At 45.0% G+C, this 24006-nt stretch overlaps 5 protein-coding genes across 7 annotated transcripts; 1 reads left to right on the forward strand and 4 right to left on the reverse strand.

Moving 5' to 3' along the window:
- Positions 1-2340: 2340 nt before the first annotated feature.
- Positions 2341-4450, reverse strand: LOC131213569 (alpha-(1,3)-fucosyltransferase C). Its single transcript, XM_058207638.1, has 2 exons — positions 3610-4450; positions 2341-3541 (listed from the first exon to the last, which is right to left on the reverse strand). The coding sequence occupies exons 1-2, from the start codon at positions 4365-4367 to the stop codon at positions 3100-3102; spliced, it is 1200 nt and encodes a 399-aa protein (XP_058063621.1). The 5' UTR covers positions 4368-4450; the 3' UTR covers positions 2341-3099.
- Positions 4451-5649: 1199 nt separating this feature from the next.
- Positions 5650-8980, reverse strand: LOC131213907 (glyoxalase domain-containing protein 4). Of its 2 annotated transcripts, XM_058208131.1 has the most exons (4): positions 8283-8980; positions 8168-8217; positions 7339-8099; positions 5650-5786 (listed from the first exon to the last, which is right to left on the reverse strand). In XM_058208131.1, exons 1-3 carry the CDS (start codon positions 8370-8372, stop codon positions 7376-7378), a joined length of 864 nt encoding a protein of 287 aa, XP_058064114.1. In that variant the 5' UTR covers positions 8373-8980; the 3' UTR covers positions 5650-5786; positions 7339-7375. The 2 variants fall into 2 exon arrangements, with proteins under 2 accessions (XP_058064114.1, XP_058064113.1); XM_058208130.1 differs by lacking the exon at positions 5650-5786 and having other exon boundaries at positions 6327-8099.
- A 2151-nt stretch (positions 8981-11131) lies between these two features.
- Positions 11132-13047, reverse strand: LOC131213634 (chondroadherin-like). Its single transcript, XM_058207714.1, has 3 exons — positions 12101-13047; positions 11867-12036; positions 11132-11793 (listed from the first exon to the last, which is right to left on the reverse strand). The coding sequence occupies exons 1-3, from the start codon at positions 12954-12956 to the stop codon at positions 11293-11295; spliced, it is 1527 nt and encodes a 508-aa protein (XP_058063697.1). The 5' UTR covers positions 12957-13047; the 3' UTR covers positions 11132-11292.
- A 484-nt stretch (positions 13048-13531) lies between these two features.
- Positions 13532-15253, reverse strand: LOC131214034 (32 kDa beta-galactoside-binding lectin lec-3-like). The gene is made up of 5 exons (XM_058208366.1): positions 15117-15253; positions 14876-15054; positions 14547-14795; positions 14303-14465; positions 13532-14197 (listed from the first exon to the last, which is right to left on the reverse strand). Exons 1-5 carry the CDS (start codon positions 15206-15208, stop codon positions 13909-13911), a joined length of 972 nt encoding a protein of 323 aa, XP_058064349.1. The 5' UTR covers positions 15209-15253; the 3' UTR covers positions 13532-13908.
- LOC131214032 (inhibin beta chain) lies at positions 13941-17149 on the forward strand. Of its 2 annotated transcripts, XM_058208365.1 has the most exons (3): positions 13941-15729; positions 15820-16018; positions 16136-17149. In XM_058208365.1, exons 2-3 carry the CDS (start codon positions 15824-15826, stop codon positions 17021-17023), a joined length of 1083 nt encoding a protein of 360 aa, XP_058064348.1. In that variant the 5' UTR covers positions 13941-15729; positions 15820-15823; the 3' UTR covers positions 17024-17149. The 2 variants fall into 2 exon arrangements, with proteins under 2 accessions (XP_058064348.1, XP_058064347.1); XM_058208364.1 differs by having other exon boundaries at positions 13941-16018.
- Positions 17150-24006: the final 6857 nt, after the last annotated feature.

Consider the following 24006-nt stretch of genomic DNA (forward strand, 5'->3'; position numbering starts at 1 on the left):
CAAGCCTCTTTTTTAAAGAGAAACACATTTTTTGCAATAGAATACTTTTACAATTGATTTTTTATCTTTTGAATGAAAAAAATTACAGAGAAGAAGAATGTGTTCATACATTATTCTTCCACGCTGCACCAACTAATTGGTTCCTGTACCAAAGACATCAGTACGAACCCAAACGGGGCATCAACTAAAGAACAAAAACTGAAATTGAAATTTGAAAACTGTTCCCTATACCCCTCGCCCGTTGTACAAAAATGTACAAAGAGATTTCATCGTCCAACTCAAAGAACAGAGAAGGAAGCAGTGATGACGTATTGATTTTCAGCATAACACTTCAACAACCACTTTTCACGTTATACCTTGTTCACGTCCATGAAGTAAAAAAAGATGCCAACTATGCTAGCGTTCCTATACTTGAACAAAAAGGACATAATCGTATACCAGCGAAAAAAAAAACAGAACGGAACAAGAAAAACCTATCGCTAGCAAATACCACGGATATTATCGGGGCTTCAAGAAGATATGGGATGTCTAACTGTCACGGACACGGAGCACAAGAGCTTCATTAAGCAAACGTAAAATAATTGGAGGCAGTAGTGCGGATTTCACGTATACCTTTCTTTTCTTCGCCAACTCCCCATTTAAATAAGTATAAATCGTTTTACTACAAGCGCTCTAGTCTCTTATGTGCACGACACAGAACCAGATTATCTGGCGTAGGGCAATTTAACGGAGCATACACGCAACCCGCACAAAATCGTAATTAGCGCATTTTCTTATTATTGGCTAGGTTTTCCCAAAAGTTTCTCTATCCTTCTATATTCTTTTTTTATCTCTTAGGAACCGTTTTCTTCCAGCTCAGTCGTAAGTCGTCTTTGTAATAGGTATCAACTTGTCTTACTTACGTCTCCTCTAGAACAGTAGAGCATGAAAACGGGTTTCCACTCTCGGTGCAGATTTCGAAAGCTCTGACTACGAAGATAACACTTTTGCTGGCCCCGGTCTTCGTCAGAAAGTCCTTTACACGTTATGCTAGGGGATGCTTATGCATTACCTCACTTGGTTATTGTTTTCTCATACACACTTTCTCTCTACCACTCTCTTTCTCTCACTCTCTCTCTCTCTCTCTCTCCCTCTCTCTAGGTGTACGCGTAGTTCAAAGCGTCGGTTGATATTCAGTTTTTCGGTCGATCACTATTGATATTCGGAGATATTTTCGTGTGGATTGAAGAAGGATTGATAAGGCGATGGCTGGCGCTTGTAAGCGATCTGGATCGCCGCTACTGTGATGGCTCCGATTTGATGCCCGCTCTCACGCTTTCACCCCCGGAAAATAGCACATCCTTCTAATGAATCAATTTCGGAAGCCCAAACCAGTTGTGGAAAACTCGTTTCATTCCCGAATCTGGTGAATTCTTCGGTTTTCGCTTAACGTTACACAGTTAGCACAAATGGATGGCTTCCCGTCGCAAAAGCGCATCAAGCAAGAACTGAGCGATTGAGCAGTGACGAGCACGAAGCCAGCCTCGAAACGGTCCCCATGGCTCTGTCGTGTTCGGCAATCAGGAACCACTTGGCTGTTTCGCCGCGCAGAATCGCGCTCATGTGCCGACAACGATGACGTCGAGCGAGACGTTCCCATCACACGCATTTCGCCAACTTGCAAGCATTGTCCAAACACATGCTTGTCGTTACACCTGCTGGCATATTTCCAGTATTACGAGTCAGACAAGGATGCTGCGTGCTCGGAGCATGCTGGAAAGTATCTTCTTTTATAATGTCGGGGAGCCAAAGAATTCCCCGACAGGGCAGTCGATATAACATAAGCCAGCAGCTCTGGTGAATCTTCGTTCGCATCATCCATCGTGTATTCATATCGATTCGAGCGAAAAAATGCCCATGGAAGCCATGTTTTTCACGTCTGCGCAGTGTTAAACCTTTGGGGTGGCAGTTGGTGTTTACCCTCTAGAATCGACCGAAAATAACTAGCAGTTGCATAACTAGCAACCGCAGACCTCAACCCACTTGTAAAACGTCTGTACAACGCTTCTGATACGATTACGGAGCAGGTGCGCGCATGCGACTACCTTGCTTTCGCGGATTCTCGAATGTACCTCGTTCATTTTGAACACTGAGTAAATACGAAGTAAAATGTGCCTATTTGATGTTAGTAAAAAGCTTTCGAAGAAAAAGCATGCCTCGCAAAACACATGAATGTCTGTAATTTTATCTCACAAATATCGCATTAATTAAAGAAATACTAATTAAATTGGTATTTTTATTTCATTCTTTTAAAGCTGTCGTTGGGACGCGAGAGACATTCAACAACAGTTTTTTGGGCACGTTGCCATTTGCATTATTCTATAATACAATACATATGAAATCAAAACCAAATTATTATTCAACTTTGATATTTTTTTATTCTAATCAAACTAAAGTTCGTTAGTTACTAGTACCGCCGCTCCTTGAGTAGAGAAAGTCTGAGACATGAATAGAGTTGATGACTAACGTCATCACAGCTATGTTCGTGATGGCGAAGGCAGTTTACATCCGAACATCCAGTTTACATCCTTAATTACTATTTACCTCTGTGATGGGGTAAGGGCCGGGGATGGGGTCCTCTTGAATGATACTAAAGACTATTCTTCTTCTTATCTGGCTACAATCGGTTTTCTTTTATTTGTGCAGTTCAGCCTAACGGTTCATTTCGATTGGTGTTTGATTCAAGTGTGTTAGTTTGTTCAAGCTCAAGTTGATCTACGATCTATCTACGTTCCAATGAATTTAACATATCCTATTCTCTGTTCACGTATTTTTAATGTTAATCTTATGCAAAAACCGCATCACAAAATGACGCTCGAAGAGTGACGTAATTGCACTTGCACTTTATAGCGCCACCTTAACATTAGCTTTACTACTAAAGCTAAATCTACAAAAGCTTTCATCAGCTTTAACACCTAGTTCACAGGCGGCCACATATCCCACGATATATGATTAATTTTAAATAATTATAAATTAAATTACAATTTAATAGAATAGAATTATGTAACACGATCGAGATCGCTTTAGTTCATCGTAACCATCGAACGTGCATCTGAATACTTAGAAGCGTATCCTCGGCTCTACTGAGCAGGCATCATCGTACCACCAAGATTTAATGTCACGATAGTATTGCACCTTTTGACGCGTGCTAACACTGTGTAATCGGCTACACAACTCACAAAAAGCGTTGTTGGAACTGTCGACTGCGTATTGGTCTTTCCACCAGAAATATTTGACATACTCATGCGGATTATCCATCAGGTAAAGTAGATAGTCCACTAGTTCTTCGACTGACGTGTAATTTTGAACATCGATGTAGGATCCTGGAGGTACGAACCGTCTATAATCAGCTCCTCCGAACACTATCGGCACAACATAGTGCTCTAAAGCATTGTACAACTTCTCGGTGACGTAGTCGACACAAAGTGAGTTTTCGAACGACAGGTAAAACCAGTACACACTATCCAACATCTGGTTGCATTCCGGGTTACCGCGGATACATCTGCGACAAGAAAAATTGCTAATTAGTAAAGCGAAGACTCAAACACAAGCAAACCAGCAAATACCAACTTCAAAGTACCGCAACTCCCGTACACATCGACATCCAGTCCGGTTGATTGCAGCTTTCGTACCAACTCATCGCGTCTGGAGAGCGACCCACAGTGCGATACAAATTGGGCGGCCATCTTTCGCTTCTTAGAAACGACATCTAGCAAGGTATCGTTAGCATACGACGAGAAACCGTTACGCCAGATCGGCTGCAGCGCTGGACTCACTACCTCGCCACTTTCTAAATCGATTATGTTCTGGTAATTAAACAATACATCTGAGTCCAGCCTATAGGTCATGGTCCAATTGAAAAAGTTATCGTCCAAAGCAAGCATATGTTTCGTGTGAGCCGGAGACTCCATGATCGCGGCCACATACACCTGTCGTGTACCACGTATATCCGGCAGAGGACCATCCCAAGGTGTGGCGACGTGAAACACCAGCGCATCGTACTCAGTGATAGGCGTAATCAGTTCGTGATAGGACGTCAGCACACAATTCGTCACTGGACAATGTTTCATTTGAAAGTAGTCCGGACCTAGCGTTTCTGCCGGTAGGCCCCAATGGGACTCCTTAAAGAAGTTGGTGTAGAGCAAAATATAGCGTGGCCGCTCGATCAGCGCCTTATTTTCCTCGAGAAACCGAGCCCTCGCCAAATTGTGATCGTCCAGCACTTTGTAGCTGTTTAACGCCGTTTTGAAACATTTTTCGTAGATCACCAAATAGAAAAATAAAACAAACAGCGCACTCGCGAGTAACAGCCTGTACCGAGGACGCATTATTACACCACACGCGCTGTGGCGGATTCCCCGGTACAAAGAGCAACCACCACTCTCGGTACAGAATCACACAAGCAACACGTAACGTTACCAACGGAGTACTGGATCACCTCAGCCGGCGATGGCGATAAAACGCGTGATTGCCGAAACTTAAAGCCGGCAACCGTCAATACCAACGTGCTCGAGTTTTATCATTTCCACAATGGTAAAAGGTTTTTTTCTGTGCTGGTGCTGTAGATACCAATACTCACGCCACGATATTGACATTTTAGCGATAAGGAATCCCTTTTCCAGTCGATTGATAGTTCCGCCTGCGGTTAAGTTTATTTGGTCCATTTTTTTCTGTTGACTTATAGATAAGTTATACTGAGTGTGTGCAGTGTTGTTGTTGTTATTATCGTTAGAGAAATTTTGAGAAATCTACTTTGAGAAGCTTCTTTCACCTCTTGACACGTTATGCGCAAAGTGATAGACAGCAGAGAATAAGCGATTGCTCGCCCAAAAGGTGCGAAATCACTATACGTATACATACTTGTTCAACGACATTTAACTATCAATCGTCATCTGACTAATATTTTTGGGAACGCGACGACCCTGAACCTGGTCAATCGCTGGCCCCGCTCATCCTGGTTTTAGAGGGGCCAATGGTCGAGTTGCTGGGTCTCGCTGGTTGAGTTGCTTTCAAGCATCCTTATCACATGATTCTACTTACTCGAGTAAGCGACCTTGGTCGAGTAAAATCAAGCATGGCTGAGGCTCTATAAGTCTAAGCACCCACGGATAACATAGACGCGAGGCACACTAGAAGCGCCTAGCTTGGAGTCACAAAGTAAACCGTGATCTTAAGCCGTGATCAAATAAATCATCCAACCCCGTACCATACCCCGCTTGAGTGTTAACAAACATTTCAATTTATTCCTTACTTTTGTCACCAAGCTTACCAACAAATCTAATCCGGTACAAATCCGTTTCACATTTGATAATAACGAGATATTTCTTTCAAAAAAAAATTTTGCATCGTTGAATAGATTTATTTGGTAAATTGAGTCGCACTAGGAGCACGGTCTTACTGTCGCATTCACTCTTCCTATTTTTACCTTATTATTTTTTACTTCCACTACTCCGTCTACCTGATTCTTTTTATAATTGCTCTTGTTGATTTGATAGAAAAAGTTCAAAAACCTCCTGAAGATTCGCTACTAACTGGGGCTGATTCATGCCCTTTCCCAACCGAACTATCACCACAGCAACACCCGGTCTCTTCTATTGGCGATTCTTGCAAAGCACCAACCCTTGCTCCCTCTGTTACTGATGTTATATTCCGATTGCTCGAGCTGGTGTTGCAACTGCAAGTGCAATCAGAATCGCATGGACGGCAACCACAGCTACGCTTGCTCATCATGCGCAAACACTTGCAGTCTGAAAGATTGTTAGAGTTGAAGGGCAGAACAGCGGGTTTTAGATTCATAAGATGGGAAAGATACAGAGGAAAAGTGATAGCCAATTTGCTGCCACGAATGCAAATGATAGAACTGCAGCATTTCTCACCTTTACCGCATGTTCTACATGGCATCTTGAATGGTGTTTGATTGACGAAGGATGGTCAAGGGGCACAGGACACTACGACAGGGTGCTTAGTATCTGCAGACAACCTCGTTCTCAATCGTTTTTCTATTCCCAAGCTTAAGCCTGCAAAGTGCCAGCAACTCAGCACGACAGCGTTTCTTCCCGAGTTCGAAGCAGAAGAAACCGACACACAACCCAGACTGCGTAGACTGCAGAAAGTTAAGTAATCGATAAAAGGTCGTGGGCAACAGACAGAAACAAACTCACGGCACGGACTAAATGCACGCAATGCAATACCAGTGCAACACGGTGTGCATTCCCTACACCGCTTCGATGGTCGGCTTTAACTGGCTCGTCGAATTTCGGATCGGCAGACTTTTTTAAAGAATCAAACAAAAAGATAAAAAAAGACACCAAAGGGCGCTAGAGATCAACCGACGATCGCTCAACAGTGCGCTGCCGAAGGCAAACGCGCAAAGTGTTCTCAGAGTGCAATAAAAAAAACCTGCACCTCACATTGCTAGACAATCGCAGCTAATGAACGAATGGGCTCGATTATCGCAGCACTATGATTTAATTGGTGCTGCAGTGGCCAATGAATATCTTTTTCATTTTTTGTCCCGATTGCATCTACCTACTTATAAGTCATTACATGGTAACTTCGCAGTCAGCCAATGTCAACGGTTTACTGATAGAATACTATACTACAGAATTTTACTGTGCTATGCTCATCATATTATTTGCTGCAAAGGTCATTGCAAAGGCCACTAACGAAGCTTTTAATTATCAGACGAAGCATTTGTCATTCATAATATGGATTGGAACCCTTAGCCCCAGGTTGCATTGAAAAGCCCACGAGCAATAAAATGAAATGTCATTGCCTATGACTAACACAACGACATTAATTACCATTGTATATGTTATGATTTTTTACTGTCTTACCAGCTTAGAAGCCATTAAATGACAATTATAAAAACAGCCTTCATAGAAAATGATAATGAAATATTACGCTCTTTAAGCTATAGGTTTGGCCCGTCGGTCCGTTAATAGAGTGGTCGTCGTTGTCACGCAGCTGGCCTGGATTCGATTCCCGAAACCGACGTGAAAGATAAAGTTGGCACGGGACCAACAAGACCGGCCGTAAAATCACAACGTTACATTAGTAAGCAACGGAGATTAACTTTGTCTCTGTTGCATGCCCAACCACCCGGCGGTTGATGGCGGATAGGAAGAATAGAACTAGAGCTGCAAAAGTCATTCCAATGGTCCCTAGCGGTAATTTAATTATCAGATTAAGTGTTTGTTATTTTGTTTTTCATTTTGTAGTCCCAGGCTACATTGAAATGTCTACGACCGATAAAATGACAATGTATTCACGAAATTTAACATGGGATAACATACTCACCGATTGATTACTAGATAATGTTAAATCACATTGATGTTCACTTTTTTTCTTGGAATGGATCTTTCTGGATATAGCGGTTGATAGCGGCATCGCTGGCCGGATCAAAAGCAGAAAGGGCGGAGAAACCTTCCTCGTCGACGAAGCAGATCTCGTGCCCGTCCGGATCAGCAAGAATGACGACCCGCACGGATGCTTTGCCCGGGGTGTCAAGCGTGATTAGTGGCGTTAGGATAGTTCCGTTTGCACCCCGGATCAGCTCTTCGATTTTTGGCTGCGCATCGTACAACACAGCAAAAGCGATACGGCCATACGCCTCAGCCCGTTCCAGCGGCTCCGCAATCCGTTGCAGTTCGAGAACGAACTTTCCCTTGTCGTATGATAGCTGAGCCCCTTCACTGTCGCGTGGCCCGAGATGCTCCATTCCCAACAAATCAACCCAGTATCGCAACGAGCGATCAACGTCGACGACGTTCAGAGCAACGCGTGACACCGGATCAGCGTTCGCTGCTGGTATCTCGGGTAGGACAAAGAACTGGTAGCCATCCGGAGAGGTGAGCACTGATCGACCGTTTTCTTCTCGAACTGGGTAGCCCTTGGCTCGCGCACGTCCCACTATATCCGTCGACTTGATCGTGATGCCAGCTAAGTCATTGCCCAGAGTGTACTCCATTACTCCATAGTTGTACGTCAACTCAATCACGAAGTGTGACGCTTCCGGTCCATAGCCGACCATAGTTTTGCTCCAACGATTGTCATACGGCCTAAGGAAAACAGAAGTAAAGCAGGTGAGGAGAGATTCCAACAGACACTCCTTCACTCTTGCACGTACCCGTTGCAGGCGGCGTCGCAACCTTTTGTAAATTCCTCATGCCGCAAAACCTATGAAACCCAAAAGCAAACAATTAAAAATTATATGCATCACATTCCGTCTAATTTTCGCTAACCTGCATGCCAAGCACTTCCCGGAAAAACTGAATGTTTTTGGCACGATTACCGATTTTAAACACATAATGCAATGCTCGAGCGGATATCATCTTATTTAGCAGATTTTTGAAGAGTTATTCTTTGAAAACTGTAGCGTTTGAGCGAACAAGTTCCTGAGTTGGCGATTTAAGTGGCTGGCGCAGATCACCAATAGATTGTTGATTTATGATTTTTTTTGAATGTATTGAAATGTTTGAATGTTGTTTATCGATTCTGATGTTTTTCGTTTGTTTGATGCATATGATGCATATGCTACAGCGGCAGATAGGATTTCCTCACTGTTAGCTTTTTCGTGATGTTGATAGAAATGAGAACGCCTGTTAAGTTTCACTGTCGATCGCAAACTGGTTGGGGTTCGTATATCACTGGACGATCACTATGCAGTACACCTTAGTGATTATCATTAATTACGAAAGCAACGAGAAACGACCACTTCACAGCATCAGATAATGGGTACCATTGTGAGGGTAAATAGGCAAACTATCCTTCACTGGCGTTTGTAGCCGTAAGATCTAACAATCAGGTAGCACGGTCGCATCGCCTGTAGAAAAACCCTGCGCGCTGAGGCGACACTCACACATATTAAACACCCCAGCGGGCAAAGCGTTTCGAAAATTCACCCGTCGCACGATATTTTTCCCCGTTCCTACCCCCTCGGGAACACAAACTCACGCCGTCGCGAGCGTAGCGCGATACCGGGTGGTGTCGTTTCTTTCGCTCCTGTGAACTCGTTTTTTCCTTTCTCGCTCTTTGGATTGAAGTACTTTTGCTGCATGCGTGGCCTCGTGTAAAAGCGCGGTGTATGTGTGTGCGTTCCCCGTTTACCAACTGACAGTTCGCAGTTTGTTTTGATCGCGAAGTTTCGAGGCAAGTTGGTGGTGTCGCTGGTGTTTTTTTTTATTTCAAATTTTTCCCGATGCGGGAAAACAACCTTTTTTTCCCCCCCCGTCTGGATTCTGTCTGGCATGCGATGGAATGCGATGTATCATCGCATTTTATTCAGATAATATATATACATAAATACATAAATAAAGCACATATTTACAAATAGTTATACATTTAGTCACATTCGCAAGTCGCGGATGTAGTCGTATAGACGGTTCCAGCTCCGCTACAAGGAGCTGTCAGTCGCTACTCCGCTCTTGCTTTGCACAGCCGAACAACGAACGTACGGTTAACAAGTTAACAAACAGCGTCATTAATCCCACGGTTAACGAGATGTTTGTCGGATAAGTTGTGCAGAAGGCCAACTTATAGTATTGCTGCAGCAGCCGCCGCAGCAGCAGCCGCAGCCGCGGCCGCCGCCTCAGCCTCCAGTCGCTGTTCTTCTCGCCACGCCTGTTGAAGTTCCAGCGTTACGGCTCGGCATGCTCGGACAAAGCGCTGCCAGGTGTCGCTGGTGGTAAGTATATGTTAAAAAGCGTTGTTTTTTATCTAATTTCGTGCTATTCTTTAGTGACAGTTCGCAGAATGACTGCAGAATGTATCGTCGGAAGAATCTGGTAAGTATTGCAAGTGTTGTTGGCGATCAGAGTGATCAAAGATCGCTTGTTATGTTCGCGCAGAAATGCGTAGTTTTCATATATTAATCTGTTTCTTTTGCTTGTTGTAGCTGCCGAAGGCGTTTCTACACAGCTTGGTAAGTATCATAAACCCATATTACGGTTCGGCAGGCTCGGGCAAAGCGCTGCCAGGTGTCGCTGGTGGTAAGTATATGTTAAAAAGCGTTGTTTTTTTTTTATCTAATTTCGTACTATTCTTTAGTTACAGTTCGCAGAATGACTGCAGAATGTATCGTCGGAAGAATCTGGTAAGTATTGCAAGTGTTGTTGGCGATCAGAGTGATCAAAGATCGCTTGTTATGTTCGCGCAGAAATGCGTAGTTTTCATATATTAATCTGTTTCTTTTGCTTGTTGTAGCTGCCGAAGGCGTTTCTACACAGCTTGGTAAGTATCATAAACCCATATTTCGATCAATGGTAAAGAATGTTGGTGCTTTATTTCACTTTCAGGTGACGACGGCTGACCGAACCCAACGACGGGTCTTTATAAACAAAACAGTGCTGCATAGGGCTGCGGTGTACTTATTGTGTTTTTTTTCATAAATGAGAAATAAAGGTGTTAAAATTTAAACCCAGTGTGATGCGTATTTAGATCCGAAACGAGGGGTATGAATGTGTTGCGGTGGGTATGAAAGGGTAGGGTACGGAATGAATAGGGCTAACACACACACACACACACATCGCTAAAGCGCTCTTTATAACGAAGCGAAACAAAACGCGGGCAAGGTCACGCTTCTGCTTAATATTAATCAATCAATTGAGCGCTTGGCTCTTTTTAAATCTGGCCGACCACATGAAGCGAAAATAAACGATCTGACATTTCAGATAAATGCCAAACTGTTTGCGCTTATGTCACAACGTTTTCGCCTCAGCGAACACGTAAAAAGTGTTAGCAAACGCTTTGTTTACAGAGAATAATGTAAGTTCTTATTTGCTGGTATAGCAACAAAATCTAAAAAACAGAAAAAAATATTCAGTGATCAATTCATTTCTCTTCGATTTCTGTTTTCTCGTACTAAAAACACGATTGTGAACACGTTTGACATTTCGGTTTTTTTATATTTTAAACCTGCCACACGAAGCGTAAAGAATCAAGCGTTTTTACGTTCCGACTTAAGGTTCATGTGATCGGCCAGAATAGCTTGCAGTACGTTATAGCTGATGATTTAAAACAAAGAGAAAGAAAAAAAGAAAATTCAAATTGGTCTGCCCTGAACATGTGGCGGTAAAAGGAATTCTAGTTTATTTTTTAAATAATCTACTTTCGAGACAGGCTGTAAGCTAGCAACGATTTTGGGTTTTCAGCCAATGTAACTGATACTAATACGTTACTTTTAAACAACAAATCCTTCAATATGAATATCTACCAACTATGGCTTCGGATGATAAAAAGTCCAAACTCCTTTATTTAAACTTTGTAAGTTGTAGATAATGTACTGTCGCGAACTGATGTATAACGTACAGGAGATGTAAAACCGAGTCCATTGTTGTTCAGTCTCCGTTTCAAACACACAACTAGAAGGCCTATGATAACTCCCAATCCTAACACAATGCCCACCGATAATAGGGATAAGAATATAGCTCTCGGTCTTAGGAACGCCGGCTTCTCGTAAGTGAAACCTTTCTGATCTTCGTTGAGAGGCACATCGCACACATCAATGTAAGATAGCTCCGATATGTGTAACGATGTCAGCAGGTAGGGCATCTCGCAGCGGGCATCTTCGTCCGTGTCCGAAAGCTGGTCGTAGGCGAACAAATTGAGCACACCCTGGAGTTCGCAATCACAGTGCCAGGAGTTGCCTTCCAAGAGCAACGTTTCCAGATTTTTCGCATAACGAAGGGTTCCTGTACGATCAACGGCATCCGGTGGTAGTATCAGGTGCTTCAAATTCGAATTGGACAAATCCAACTGCAATGATGGAATCAAAACATTAGTGGAAGGCAAGCTTTTCGCTACACTTGACTGCCGCGAGCTTCATTACTTCTTGCAGTTCTGAAGCATGTTGAAAAATTTGCATATCAAATTTGTCTAAGGAGGTTGTGTTGCGGCAAATGAGGGTTCTAAGGTTGTTCGCATTTTTAAACGAGTCCACCTCGATTCTTCCCAACCACGGCATGCTGCTGACATCGAGATGTCGAAGATGGGGCAACGCTGTTCAAAATATTTTGAGCAATAAGGTATCAACCAACGATATCGAAAGATGTATCCTACTTACGTTTCTCAATGCTAAATTCAACAAAAGGATTTTCACCGATCTGCAGTGTTATTAGTGATGTTGTTCGGAAGATAGCCTCTGGTATTTGGAGAAACTGATTTCCCTGCACCTTTAGCTCATGCAGTGCATCCATTTCGGCAAATACGTGCTCATCAATTGCCGTCAGCCCTTGATAGGACAAATCAAGCATCTCTAGATGCACCAGCATCGCTATGGCCTGTCCCGTAACACCGGCCAACTCACTAATTGGATTGTGGGAAAGCGTCAACTGTCGCAAACCGGTGATATGTTTGAATGTATCCCTCGCCAAGTACGTTATATTGTTGTGTCCCAAATCCAGCTCGTCCAGTGGTAGCGGTGTGATGGATTCACCGTCAAATTGCCCGCGGAAAACATCCGCGTGCAGTGAGTCACCGCTGAGCCGGTTCCAGCTAAGATCGACACGCAATATTTTGGGAGTTTCGAGAAACAGACCACCAGCCAGTACTTCTAGTAGGCAATGGCGGCAGCTGAAAACCACCGCACTTTTTGTACCAGGTAGTTGCTCCAACCGCACGATTGCGTTGCCGGACAGGGAAAACACAATTTCACGCTCCGGATCGGCTGTGTCGAAATGCTCCGGCCACTCTGCTAACATGTTCTGAAGGTTACGACGCGCACAATCGAGCAAATCGTAGCTCAGTACGTTCGATGTTTTGTTAGCCTTTATACAGCTGCATTTGTCGCATATGTTACTACTATCTTCGAATGTAGGATGACCAATTTGTGCAAAAATGGCTCCCGATAGTACGACAATTATTAAAACCTGCCACAGAGCGAATGCGTAGGCATGTGTTACCCAGTTACTTATGCCCATTTTTTAGTTTCACACAATGCGTCACAGGATATTGAAAACCCACGAAACGATCTCTTGCATTCTGTTTGGTTACTGTTGGTACCTTCGTTACAGAGCCTGTCTTCGCACATTCGTTGCCTTGCCCGTGAGAGTCAGTTCGGCACAAAGATTGCTTATCTTGCCTCACTTATCGCATGCTTATCGATAGGCAGGTGGTGTCCATGTATGTGATTCATTGCTGGGTTTTACTCATCGTGTTTTCGGGACATATTTTCATCTATTTGCTCATGGAACAAATGTCTACATACATCCAGAAGTTCCTTATTCTAAAACAATACATATTTGTGCTAGGGTTGTAGGTATTCGTGCAGACGCAGAGCTTCAATATTTCCGTAACAATTCCAATCATCATCATTTTTTTAATTGGGCCTAAGACTATCTACCTAAAATATCACATATGATAGGCCCATATCCTCCATCTTTGTCCAGTAAACATAAATAATACAATTTACGTATATTTTATTTCAGAAATTTATTTTTAAATAAATTTTAGAATTTAGTATTTCGAAAAAGAAACCAGAAGTTTTGTATCCCTATTGTCAATTTTGAATACTTTTGTCGCTAACCGTTATAAATGCATCGCATCGAAACGCAGCATATTTTTGCATAATTTTTTTAAATACATTCAAATTATTGTACTTATAAGCTTGTGTAACACATCGACCAAAAAAGCCCATTATCTTTAGTCGACACCATCACCAACTCAATGTAATCAACCTTTGCAAATTTGGGCGGCTCGGTAGAAAGTCCACATGGCGAGGCTCGCGTGACGTCTCTGTGAAATAAGGTCCTTGTGAATGTGCACCGCTAAAACACTTAAATGTTACTGCGCATGCTCTCGGTATCCGTCGGGCGAATGCAGACGGGTGACAAACATTTTCCATTGAATTTCGCCAGACGGGTGGTCCACCAGTTATTCGAACACGTCTGCGTATGGATCGGAGAACTGCTCGTAGCCAGTGCAGTCCGATGTGCCACTATAGTGATGGTCCACGGCGGTGACCTCCAACTGCAACCCGTTGGTGCACTGTATACGAAACCCATTGAGCACGTCCAACAGACGCGGAGTTTTGTACGTGTACGCTTCGAAGTGACTACCGTTGATGGCGAATTTAAACTCCTGCTCCGTGAAACCGATGGCAAGCTTGAACTGCTGGTCGATAATAAATGGGAAGCCTCCGGAACGTTCTTCTTGGCGGAAACTAGATGGATGGAAGAAGGTAGAAAAAGACACAAAAAGCTAAAAGTTAGTACAAGCGGAATCGGATTCAACTGGGGGGTTGCGAAAATCACTTCGCCGTACTTACTCTAGCGCCTCGGTGGCGTGTGAATTTCGAACAACAACATAATGAGGATCGAAGCGGGGATTGAAGTGCAATGCCTGCTTTTTGCTTCCATTTTCATGGAACTTTATGATAAATCCCCCGCGAGGGTTGCCATACGGGACCGCCGTCAGTATGGTAACATGTCCTGGTGAGAGGTTTACGAGTTGTAGGCAACGTTACAATCCGATCCAATCAAAGCAATACTAATTTTGTTTTTGAGTTTTACCTGGTAAAAAAGGCTTAGGAACGTCGTTGGAGAAATAGGTCGTATCGTCGGATACCTGAATTGCCGGAAAGGGAAACGGAAACGATTGACGGTGGTCCACGGCCAACACTTGATGTACGTCCTGTGTTATCGTTACGACTTTGATATCGCTCAGTTTTCCCTTGATTGCGAACGAACCAATGTGTGTGTTGGCTAATGCAATATGATACTTCTCGTCGCCAACCAGCACAAAGATGGAAAATGTGTGGCCTATACAAACCAGAAATGGAAATTTTCATGCTCCAACATCCACCAAAAATGCATGTCGCAGATAGCTAGTTCGTGCTTACCGGCATTCAACGACTGCAGTGCTGTGCGCGATTCTTCAGTGTTCAGCTGTTCAGCATCTTGCACCCAGCGGCCAGCAAGTTTTGCCTTCCAAACCATGCGCTTCTCCTCGAAGCGTAACGATAGTTGCAGCGGTATGTCACCGTCAATCGATTTTTCCGCTTGAAAGTTGATGTCCACCCTGAAAGGCGAAATGCCTTCGTTTACCAATCAAAACGAAAAAAGTAAGTACAAACCCTCTACCTTTCCGCATCGTCGAGCGATTTGACACAAAGATGGAAAATGTGGCCTACGGTGACCGGACTAGACAATGTTCCGGCAAAGGTGGTCAACATGATGCTCTGCTGTGGCTACACGGTGTGACTCGCTCAGTGACTCGCTACGTACCGCAAGCAAGTAGGGTTTATTTGTCTTATCTTCCAAACTACCTAGCTACTTATCTCTAACGATATCTAGGGCCCGCAAACCAACACTCGCAGAACGAGTCCGGAAGTGTTGATGGTACAAGTTCGATTTAAACCGTTGCGTTTTTTTTAAATTTATTTAGAGATGGGCGTCGTTCGTACTTTCATATATGTACAAGTATATATCAACTAAATTCATTTGAATATTTGAATATTCTAATATATTTATTTTTGCCATGTATAGCCCATGGCCAGGCTTGTACATTACATATCTTCGGCACGAATATTATTCTTATGAAATGATATTCAGCGAAGGTGGCCGAAGCGTGTAAATGGTATTCAAATGCTCCGTGATGTGATATGTCTGTCTGGCAATCTATAACCATATTGGTTCGCAACCCATTTAACTCCCTGTACGTTATGATTTTGTATTCACCAATGATCCCGTAATGGTAATGTATCGGCAAACTAGGCGGAATGGTTTTCGGGCATCAGTTTTTTACATTCCCTTCGTTGAACTCGATCCCTTCGTCGATGGACAGTACAATGCGTGTGTACAATGCCACGCTATGGATTCGCTTGGAGCTGAAGAAGAAAACAAAAACGAAGACAAATAAGGGAAGCACCAGCTCTAACCCGGAGAGCCACTGGAACATTCACGGTGGTAACAAGGTGCTGATTCTATGGGTGTTTCGTATCATCAATAGCTCGAAGCCAACGGAAACGATGAGCAAGGAGGAGGTATGAATAGAAGAGACTTTCGAGACATTGCAATTTCAGACCGAAAAGTTAACATGGCTTATGCGGGCTATGCTTCTCCTATTATCGTTCATTTCGCTGCACGGGTTTCGTGAAAAGGAGTTTTCCAAACACACCGAGATGATAGCCAAGCACACGATTCCGTTGGATTCGGGTCTTGGCTGGCAGCAGATCGATCTGACCGGTGCCGTACGTCAGTGGCACGGTGAGAAGCGCAATAACAGCCTAAAACTGTTTGTCGACTGCTCCGGGTGCGGTAACAGGATCCACTTATACATCTTCGAACACGCGGCACACCACCACGGGAGCCGAAAAAAGACATTCTTGATGAAAGACGGGACAGCTACCGAAGGATCGGTTGCTACGCTTGTCGATACGCTGAAGTATCGCAAAAACCAGGAGCGGAAAGGATCACCGTACGGCGAAGTCGCAGATGACGACTACAATCGGCCGCATCTTTTCGTGAGCTTGGCCACGTCTCAGGTGCGCCGGTTACGCCGCCGGGCGCTGGACTGTACAGGAGCGCCCAACGAGCAGTGCTGCAAACAAAAGTTCTACGTCGACTTCAAAGCACTGAAGTGGGACGATTGGATTATACGGCCGCACGGGTACTACGCGAACTACTGCAAGGGTAGCTGCCATCTAGCTGACAAGTTTTCGTCCGAGTACCACTATGTGATTGATCAGTACCGGCGCCAGAGCGGCAACGGGGCCAGCAGTTCGGGGCTAGGTAAAGGCCACCACATGGGCAACATTGCTGGCAGTGACGGTATGGCTGGAATCGGTGCACCAATCGGTGGCAGTGGCGTCGGAAGTAGCGGAGGTGGGGGACGACGTAGCGACGGCGGATTCGGCTTGGCGGGAATCCATCAGTGTTGTGCCCCGGTGAAGTACTCGCCGATGTCCCTCATATTTTATGGCCCCGACGGACGCATCATCAAGCAAGACCTGACCAAAATGATCGTCGAAGAATGTGGATGTCCCTAAAACGGAACTCATGCTTAAACTAAACCTAACCTATTCTAAGAACTCCCGCTGGGGACTTTAAACAAGAATTTTGCTTACCGAATATGCATTGCTGCATTTGGAAATAAACGCTTAATCGACTTTCCCGTTAACAAATGAGAGGAGGAATAATGGATAATAAACGTTTGCATAATTGCTACTTTAACCGTACAGTACTGTTTTTTGGTCGTTTCGACCCGACTACAGTAGTTTTCGATCCGTTTAAAACCGCCCAACCCACCAAGTGTGAGCAAAATGGATCTACCACCGTACGCTTTATAAAAATTGTTATTACTGAGATTGTTTATAAACGCTTTTTAACAAATTTTTGTCATGGCATGGTCAACATGGTTATTTTTCGCTCCTGTTGCGCTTTGAACAGAAATAGTCTGTAAAGGAAACACAATTTTAAAGAACGTTGTTGTTATTTTCATTCGAGAGGTTTGTTTTGAGTTTGACGCTTCTTTCATCTCTCAAGCCGAGCAGCTATAACATCGAGAAAGCTGTGACGCACTGCACGCCACATTGAGCGCGATTTATGTTGCTACGAATTGACAGTTGTCTTGTCTACAACCAACCCGTACATAAAGTCTTCGTTCGCAGCGCTCAGGCCCCGGAATCCGGAGATTCCGGAGTCGTACGTTCGGCTTTTTTCACACCACGTCACACAACATCCTTTTTTTTATTTATTTTGTTGATTATATGCCGAACAAACTACCGCCGCCAAAACCCCTTTTACTGCGAGTGCGTGTCGAATGCCGAAAGGATGCGTACACGGTATGCTAGTACTGCGAAGGGGCACCAGAGGTTATGTTAACTGTTCGAATTGATTCGAACAACATTCGCCTTGAGAAGTGTCAATTTCATTGGTTGGAAGTCGTTAGTCAAAAAATAAAAACAAAACAGCGTATTCGAACCCTTTCGCAGACGCGAGTTGCGAAAAAATAAACTGAAGCAACGCACAAACGAATGAAAACAACCGAATAAAAAAAAATCAGCAGCCGTCCGTCGTTCATGCCGCTGCAACAGCTGCGAATCATTCGACTTCAACGACCGAACGAGTCGCATTTAAATTCCTTTTACACAGGTGAGTAGTGTGCGTGCGTGTGCATAGTGTGCATGGGCTTTCGGATGGATCCCGCCGGTGGGATGTGGGTAGCAGGTGGTAGCGTTTCCTTCTTCTCGTCTCAAGGTGGCTGTGTACGGGTTGACAGATGAAGCAACAGCAAACCTCACCCGAGCAGGCCATGGCCTCACCGCCGTGAGAGCGCGAGAGACGGACAACGAACCAGCAGGCAAGGAGTAGTGCGTGAGCGACCGCGAGTGCGTGACCGAGCGAGAGTGATTGAAGCCACTGTCTGTCCGTACGGATGCACGCACCGAGCTGTCAAAATGGCCGTCTACATGGCAGTGGATGCCTGCCCCTGGACTGTCGTCCTCTGTCAATTGCCCTGTTTTGTGAGGCCCGAGGCTGAGAGTGAGAGCCATACGAAGTTGCTAGCAGCAGCAGCACCAATTGGGCATTGACAGTGCATTCTTGCAAACAGTTTATGTGTGAGTTCATGCGACGGAGCGCGGAAAAGAGGTCGAAAGCCCAGTGTTAACCCCTTGCGAAGCGAAGTACGGCAGGCGCGGCTATCCAACAGAAACCTGCTGCCAGCCTCTCTACGGTGCCGTTCTCCCGGTACGCGCCGATGCCCAGCACGAGCCCCGCATCCACCAAGACAAGGCAACACCGAAACTGCTAGCAACGGAACGCTCGCTTACGGGAAGGGAAATAAAAAACCCTGGCACAGAACGTCCTCCCGATCAACGACCGACCCGTCGGTCGGTTGCTTTACACGGTCGCGGTGCGCGGTCCTGCGATTGCTCCGTTCCCTAGTGCTTGTGTTTGCGTACGTGAGCCAAGAGGTCCCCGAAGGACTGCTTGTCCAGTGCTTGCTGGAAGGGGCCTGCCACTGACCAGCTGCAGCTTGGGCACCCGTTAGCTGGGCAGGGGCGAAACCGAGCTGCAGCGCAGAAGCTGCCGCCCCACCATCGGACCTACGAGCTCTGGGCCAGCCGCCAACCTGTTCCCGGACATCGCCACGACGCGCTGGCCTGTTCGAACTGGCTGTTTCTGGGCGCACTGGAATCGCCTTATGTGTGTGACGAGGTCCGTGCAGTGCATCCGTGATCCCCGAACGCTCCGTTAGTGCATTGCCGTAAGCGAACTTTCTGTTTGCATCGTGAACGTGAAGCTGCACCGTGTTCAATGTCAGAGGTCCGCTAAGTAGCTATCACACAGCAACATCATCATCACCGCCACTACCATCACCAACCAGCTTCAGCATCAAATCTCAACACATCAATTGCAGCAGAGGGCGCAGCAAACAACAAAAACATAGTCCTCCTCTACCAGCCCCAGCACTACTCCTCCACACGCCACACACAGGGCCCCGCATGGAGCAGGGAGGGAAGAGCAGCAGCAAGACCGGGCGCAAACGCAGAGGCAAACAAACGTGAAACGCAAAATATGTGTCACGGCGCTGCTGCCCTAGCTGCTTCGTCCTTGCCAAAGTTGGCCGTTGATGTGCTGTGTTGGTGCTGCTGGTAGGGTGGGTAGGGTAGTGGGAAGACTCCGCTGGCCATCGCCCTAGCGCGCAGGAGAAGTGAAGGAGTGCGCGATGCTTGAAGGCAACTACCGTCCAGACCGCTGGCCCCAATACTCGCCTCACGCTCCCCAAGAGACGGTGGTTCGCTGTACGTGGAGTCCGTAAGCGTAAGCGAAAGAGGAGAAGGGTCCGTAGAGTCCTTCGCCTACCGTCCCAGTACTCCCCACTAGGCCGCTCTCCGGGCTCTTCGTTTCGCGAGGATCGACAATCTCCGCCACTTGCCCTCCCCCTCCCCCCTCCTCCGGCGCGCGCGTGTGTGTGTGTCAGTGTAAAGTATTGTTTTTCCTATTGCGAATAAGGAAAAAGGATCCCTAAGTGGAGCGAACGAGAAAGTCACACGGAAAGATATCGCGACCGAAGCCGACCGAAGAAAGAACAAGAGTGACAGAGAGGCAGGAGCGAGAAGGAGCTATTCGTTATTCAACTTCTTCGCATTTGTGCTTCCCGCTCCGCCCTTGCCCCATTCACTATTCGCAGGGCCTGCGTATGTGTGTGTGTCCAGTTGTGCGTGTAACAAGCCTTGTCACAACCATAGCAAACATATTGCAACGGAAAACTCATCCCCGCCAACCCCCAATCCCCCCGGCCCATCGTGCGACGCTACACTCCGAGGTTCGAAGAAAGGAGAGAAAAGTCATTAATGTAAACTATCCAAACTATCGCCAAATCTGGTCGAATCATAACGCTACCACCATCCAGCCCCACCCTGTCCCGATTTTCCCTTTGGGTCGTCCCCAAAGGCGGTTGTTGTTGACGGTTGACGCATCGTCAACCGGCGACGGCGAGCCATCTCGAACCTCGAAGGAGCATACATCACAGCTTCACTTGGTGGTAAAGTTGTAAAGTTGTGCATCGCAGACGGGGGCCACGGCCCCCGGTTGCACCGGAGCAGCGGCAGCGGCAGCAGCAGCGGCAGCGGCAGCGGCAGCTGGAAACGCAAACGAAAGGTCGGATGTCGTTGGAGACGATCCAGCAACCGACCAACACGGTAAGTCCACAGCATGGAACGGGGCCACAGCGACCGTCACTGACAAGGCAGGGTGGCGGTAAACGGCGGACCTATCCCGTTGAGCTGCGAGGAGAAAGTTGAACACATCACGCTGACCCGCACGGCCCACGGTTCACTTTCTTCTTGCAGCATTCTTCTGGTTTTTTAATCTCGTTTTCTGCGTTCGGCTTTTTCTTTGCCGACCCGACGTTGAGACAGGTGAAGAAAAACGCTTAGTTCGGGTGCTTCGAACGGATGCTACCCATTGCACCACGCGGCCAGAACCGTGCCCTATCTATGGACCCCAGGCACCGGCATTGACAGCCGGCCTGGGGACAATTGATATGTGCCAGAAGCGGGCAAGCCCTACCGAGCAGCATTACTATGCGCCAGCTCAGTGCAATACACTCCAAAAGCTTGGCCTCTAGCATATTGAGGGAAAATCAGTCAGGGGCAGAACGTCAATCGCAGTCCGGTTGAAATGGTGCACCTTGGATCTAAAATTAGAACTCATGGCGCAGTTAATATTAGAACTATCTTCCCCATAAACAACACGATCTAGAGTAAGATTCGCATATTCCAATAGAACTCCACCATTCCTGACCATTAACTTTTGGTGGATATGCCAAAATAATTCCTGTTTAGCCACTATGCAAGTAGATAAAACATTGCCTCAAGCAACAAGCCATAAAGTCCATAAACCACAATAAATGCTTGCGTTCAGCTTTGAAATATCAAAACCAAAGCTTATTTGCACAGAATCATATTTTATTGATTCAAATGAAAAAAAAGTATAAGAAATATCCAAGATCAAGAGAAAAAAATGGTTCGCTGTAACCACCTTGAATATGGCCTTCAAACTATCGAAACACAAGATGCAAGATGAATGTTGGACGGATGTGATCTTTTGCAATTTCGGCAATTTGATTTTGTTTTCAACACGTCCATACTTGCCTAGAGTGTACTGCTGAAGTTGTTCTACTCGTATGGTCGAAATGAAGCGATGCACTAGGAACGGAACTTTCTATGCATTTCTAGCTTCACTTGAGTTGTTGTAATGAAATATTTACGTGCACACGTTTCCAAGGCAGCTTCCAAGACATTTTCCCGCCAATGAATGGCATTGTCCTTAACGCCAGACGCGATGAAAACGATTGTAGTGCGTCCAGCAAAACGGTCCCATTCAAAGTCCCATCGAAAAAACCCTGTAGCGAAAAATTGTTACTGGATCATTCGAAAGCAAAAATTTCGTATTTCGTATTCGAATAAACACGATCATTTGGTGATATTATGAATTGTTCAACAATTGAATATTAATCTTTAGAGAACACAGTGTAACCTCCTTTACACTTTGCAGGCTGTCGTACTCTTAGCTGTTGTGCAGATCATATACTTTTTTTAATCATGTAAGCTTGACCTTAAGTTCCTTTTGCGGCACGCGCCGAATGCTTAATTGGAGATTTGCTGTTCGTTGGGCAATTGATTTACGCTACGTCGAGGATTTCATTCGAACCGCAGTTTCACTTTCCGAACCATTTCAGGTGATGTTGCAGTTATTGTTTCGTCCACTTCCAAGGCGTTTAGCGATACTGCCAATATCAATATAATGTTTTATGGTATGGCACACCAGTTGTCCACACGTGTTTACGTGACTAATTCAATCGTCGCGTTGTATATTTTCACTAAGAATAATGCAATCTCACAGTTTCGTTTGATCTCCATTTTGAGTATTGTTTTTTTTTAATTAACTGAATTGCGCGAGTGTTTGGCCACGTGTACTACATTCAACAAATTGTCATTGGTACCAATTTCACTCAGGTTTTAGTAGTAGTTTAAAAGATATACTTCTAATACTAGATATACTTCCAATAATTTTTATCGCGTGTGTGGTAATTTAGGCTCTCTCGGCTGCTGTAGTGCTTGGCAGTAATGAGTTTTGAGTAGGTTCTACATTAACAACTCCAAGCCCCTGCAACAGGCTGACCAACCACGTCGTCCGGCATTTATTGAAAGCGACATTGAACATCGCAAGTCTCGTTGTGGGTCCGAGCCCCCTTTTTATTGCCACACGCTTCGTGCCATTCTCCTTTCGTTTCGCTTCGTGTTTGCTCATGTGCACGTCTCACCGGCAAATTGTTGGAAGTTGATGAAACTGTTGAGCGTCGGTAAGAAGGTGCAATAAAAAAAGTTAATTGATTCACCTACAGTCAAAGGTCGAACAACAAACACGATGCGAAAATTGGAAAAAAAAACAGTGTAATGAATGAATCATCTTGAGCACTCTACTCATTGATTTCGAAACTGCAGCAAATGGTTGGGAAAAGAATTGCGAGGATGTTCGTTGTCAATGAAACGAGGAGTGCTTTAACTACTATCTGTTTTTACATTAAACAAAAATCGAAGTATGTTTTCTAGCTGTGTACATTTTTGTTTTGGAACTTAAGCATCGTCGGTAACAGATAAAAAACCAAGTCGCTTTACTTATAGTGATCCATCGCGATAGTTAGTCAAGACAACGCACGTTCCTGACCTTTGCCAATTGGCCGTTAGGGTTTGGAAACTAGACAAAAAAACATTTCAAATCCGTATTTCGTTTTCACGCTCACTAGCCAGCGTCAAATTAAAGCGGAAGATTGCAACACGCCGTCGTCCGCCACAAGCAACATACAAGAAAAATGTCTTTCGCTTGTGCTTCGTCTTCACCGTTGGACTTTATACTTTTAGTTTATTGTTTGGTATCAATACTTGCGCTCGTTCAGGGTCAACGTCAATGGGATTTGCATTTCCACGTTTATGATAGACCCGATCATCACTATGACAGCGGGAAGTGCAATCCTACATGTGCACTACTATGGGCAAAAAATAACGGGAAACAGTTTTCTTTGGTTAACGTTAGCGGTGTGGTGAATCATGAATTCCTTCCAAATGGTCAAGCTGTCAACAAACAATACTATGTTGGTAATCGGCGATTATGCATGGGAAGAGAAAACCAAACGAAGAACATATTAAAGGCTATACCGGAAGCAAATTTTGCATCATGGTTTGAAAACTTCGAAAAATGTTGTCATAAGTTTATTGAGGGGGATGAAATTAATTTAGAAGAATAAATGTTTATGAATTATCAGCCAATTCCTGTTATTTTTGGCCACAGTAGCATATCGAGAAACAGTACTAGTAAGCAGTTGGTGCGTTGGTGATTTCTAGTTGGTTGTGCAGCCTGTTGCAAACTGTTAGAAAATGGTTGAATAGAATGCACTCGATGGCGAAAATTTCATGGCCAGCATATGTCATACACTATCCCCAGACCCTCTGAACATTGCTTG

The sequence above is a fragment of the Anopheles bellator genome, chromosome X (genome assembly GCF_943735745.2).
Source record: "Anopheles bellator chromosome X, idAnoBellAS_SP24_06.2, whole genome shotgun sequence".
NCBI classification, from domain to species: Eukaryota; Metazoa; Arthropoda; class Insecta; order Diptera; family Culicidae; genus Anopheles; species Anopheles bellator.

What these genes read in the sequence shown, in the direction of transcription:
- LOC131213569 (XM_058207638.1), bottom strand. Translation starts at nt 4,367, where the DNA reads ATGCGTCCTCGGTACAGGCTGTTACTCGCGAGTGCGCTGTTTGTTTTA. An exon ending in GGGAGTTGCGGTACTTTGAA is followed by an intron (nt 3,542 to 3,609) that starts GTTGGTATTTGC and finishes TTCTTGTCGCAG; the next exon opens with ATGTATCCGCGGTAACCCGG.
- LOC131213907 (XM_058208131.1), bottom strand. Translation starts at nt 8,372, where the DNA reads ATGATATCCGCTCGAGCATTGCATTATGTGTTTAAAATCGGTAATCGT. An exon ending in GGGAAGTGCTTGGCATGCAG is followed by an intron (nt 8,218 to 8,282) that starts GTTAGCGAAAAT and finishes TGGGTTTCATAG; the next exon opens with GTTTTGCGGCATGAGGAATT. An exon ending in TGCGACGCCGCCTGCAACGG is followed by an intron (nt 8,100 to 8,167) that starts GTACGTGCAAGA and finishes TGTTTTCCTTAG; the next exon opens with GCCGTATGACAATCGTTGGA.
- LOC131213634 (XM_058207714.1), bottom strand. Translation starts at nt 12,956, where the DNA reads ATGGGCATAAGTAACTGGGTAACACATGCCTACGCATTCGCTCTGTGG. An exon ending in TGAATTTAGCATTGAGAAAC is followed by an intron (nt 12,037 to 12,100) that starts GTAAGTAGGATA and finishes TATTTTGAACAG; the next exon opens with CGTTGCCCCATCTTCGACAT. An exon ending in ATGCTTCAGAACTGCAAGAA is followed by an intron (nt 11,794 to 11,866) that starts GTAATGAAGCTC and finishes CCATCATTGCAG; the next exon opens with TTGGATTTGTCCAATTCGAA.
- LOC131214034 (XM_058208366.1), bottom strand. Translation starts at nt 15,208, where the DNA reads ATGTTGACCACCTTTGCCGGAACATTGTCTAGTCCGGTCACCGTAGGC. An exon ending in TCGCTCGACGATGCGGAAAG is followed by an intron (nt 15,055 to 15,116) that starts GTAGAGGGTTTG and finishes TTCGCCTTTCAG; the next exon opens with GGTGGACATCAACTTTCAAG. An exon ending in CACGCCACCGAGGCGCTAGA is followed by an intron (nt 14,198 to 14,302) that starts GTAAGTACGGCG and finishes CCATCCATCTAG; the next exon opens with TTTCCGCCAAGAAGAACGTT.
- LOC131214032 (XM_058208364.1), top strand. Translation starts at nt 15,755, where the DNA reads ATGGTTTTCGGGCATCAGTTTTTTACATTCCCTTCGTTGAACTCGATC. An exon ending in AAACGATGAGCAAGGAGGAG is followed by an intron (nt 16,019 to 16,135) that starts GTATGAATAGAA and finishes TTTCGTGAAAAG; the next exon opens with GAGTTTTCCAAACACACCGA.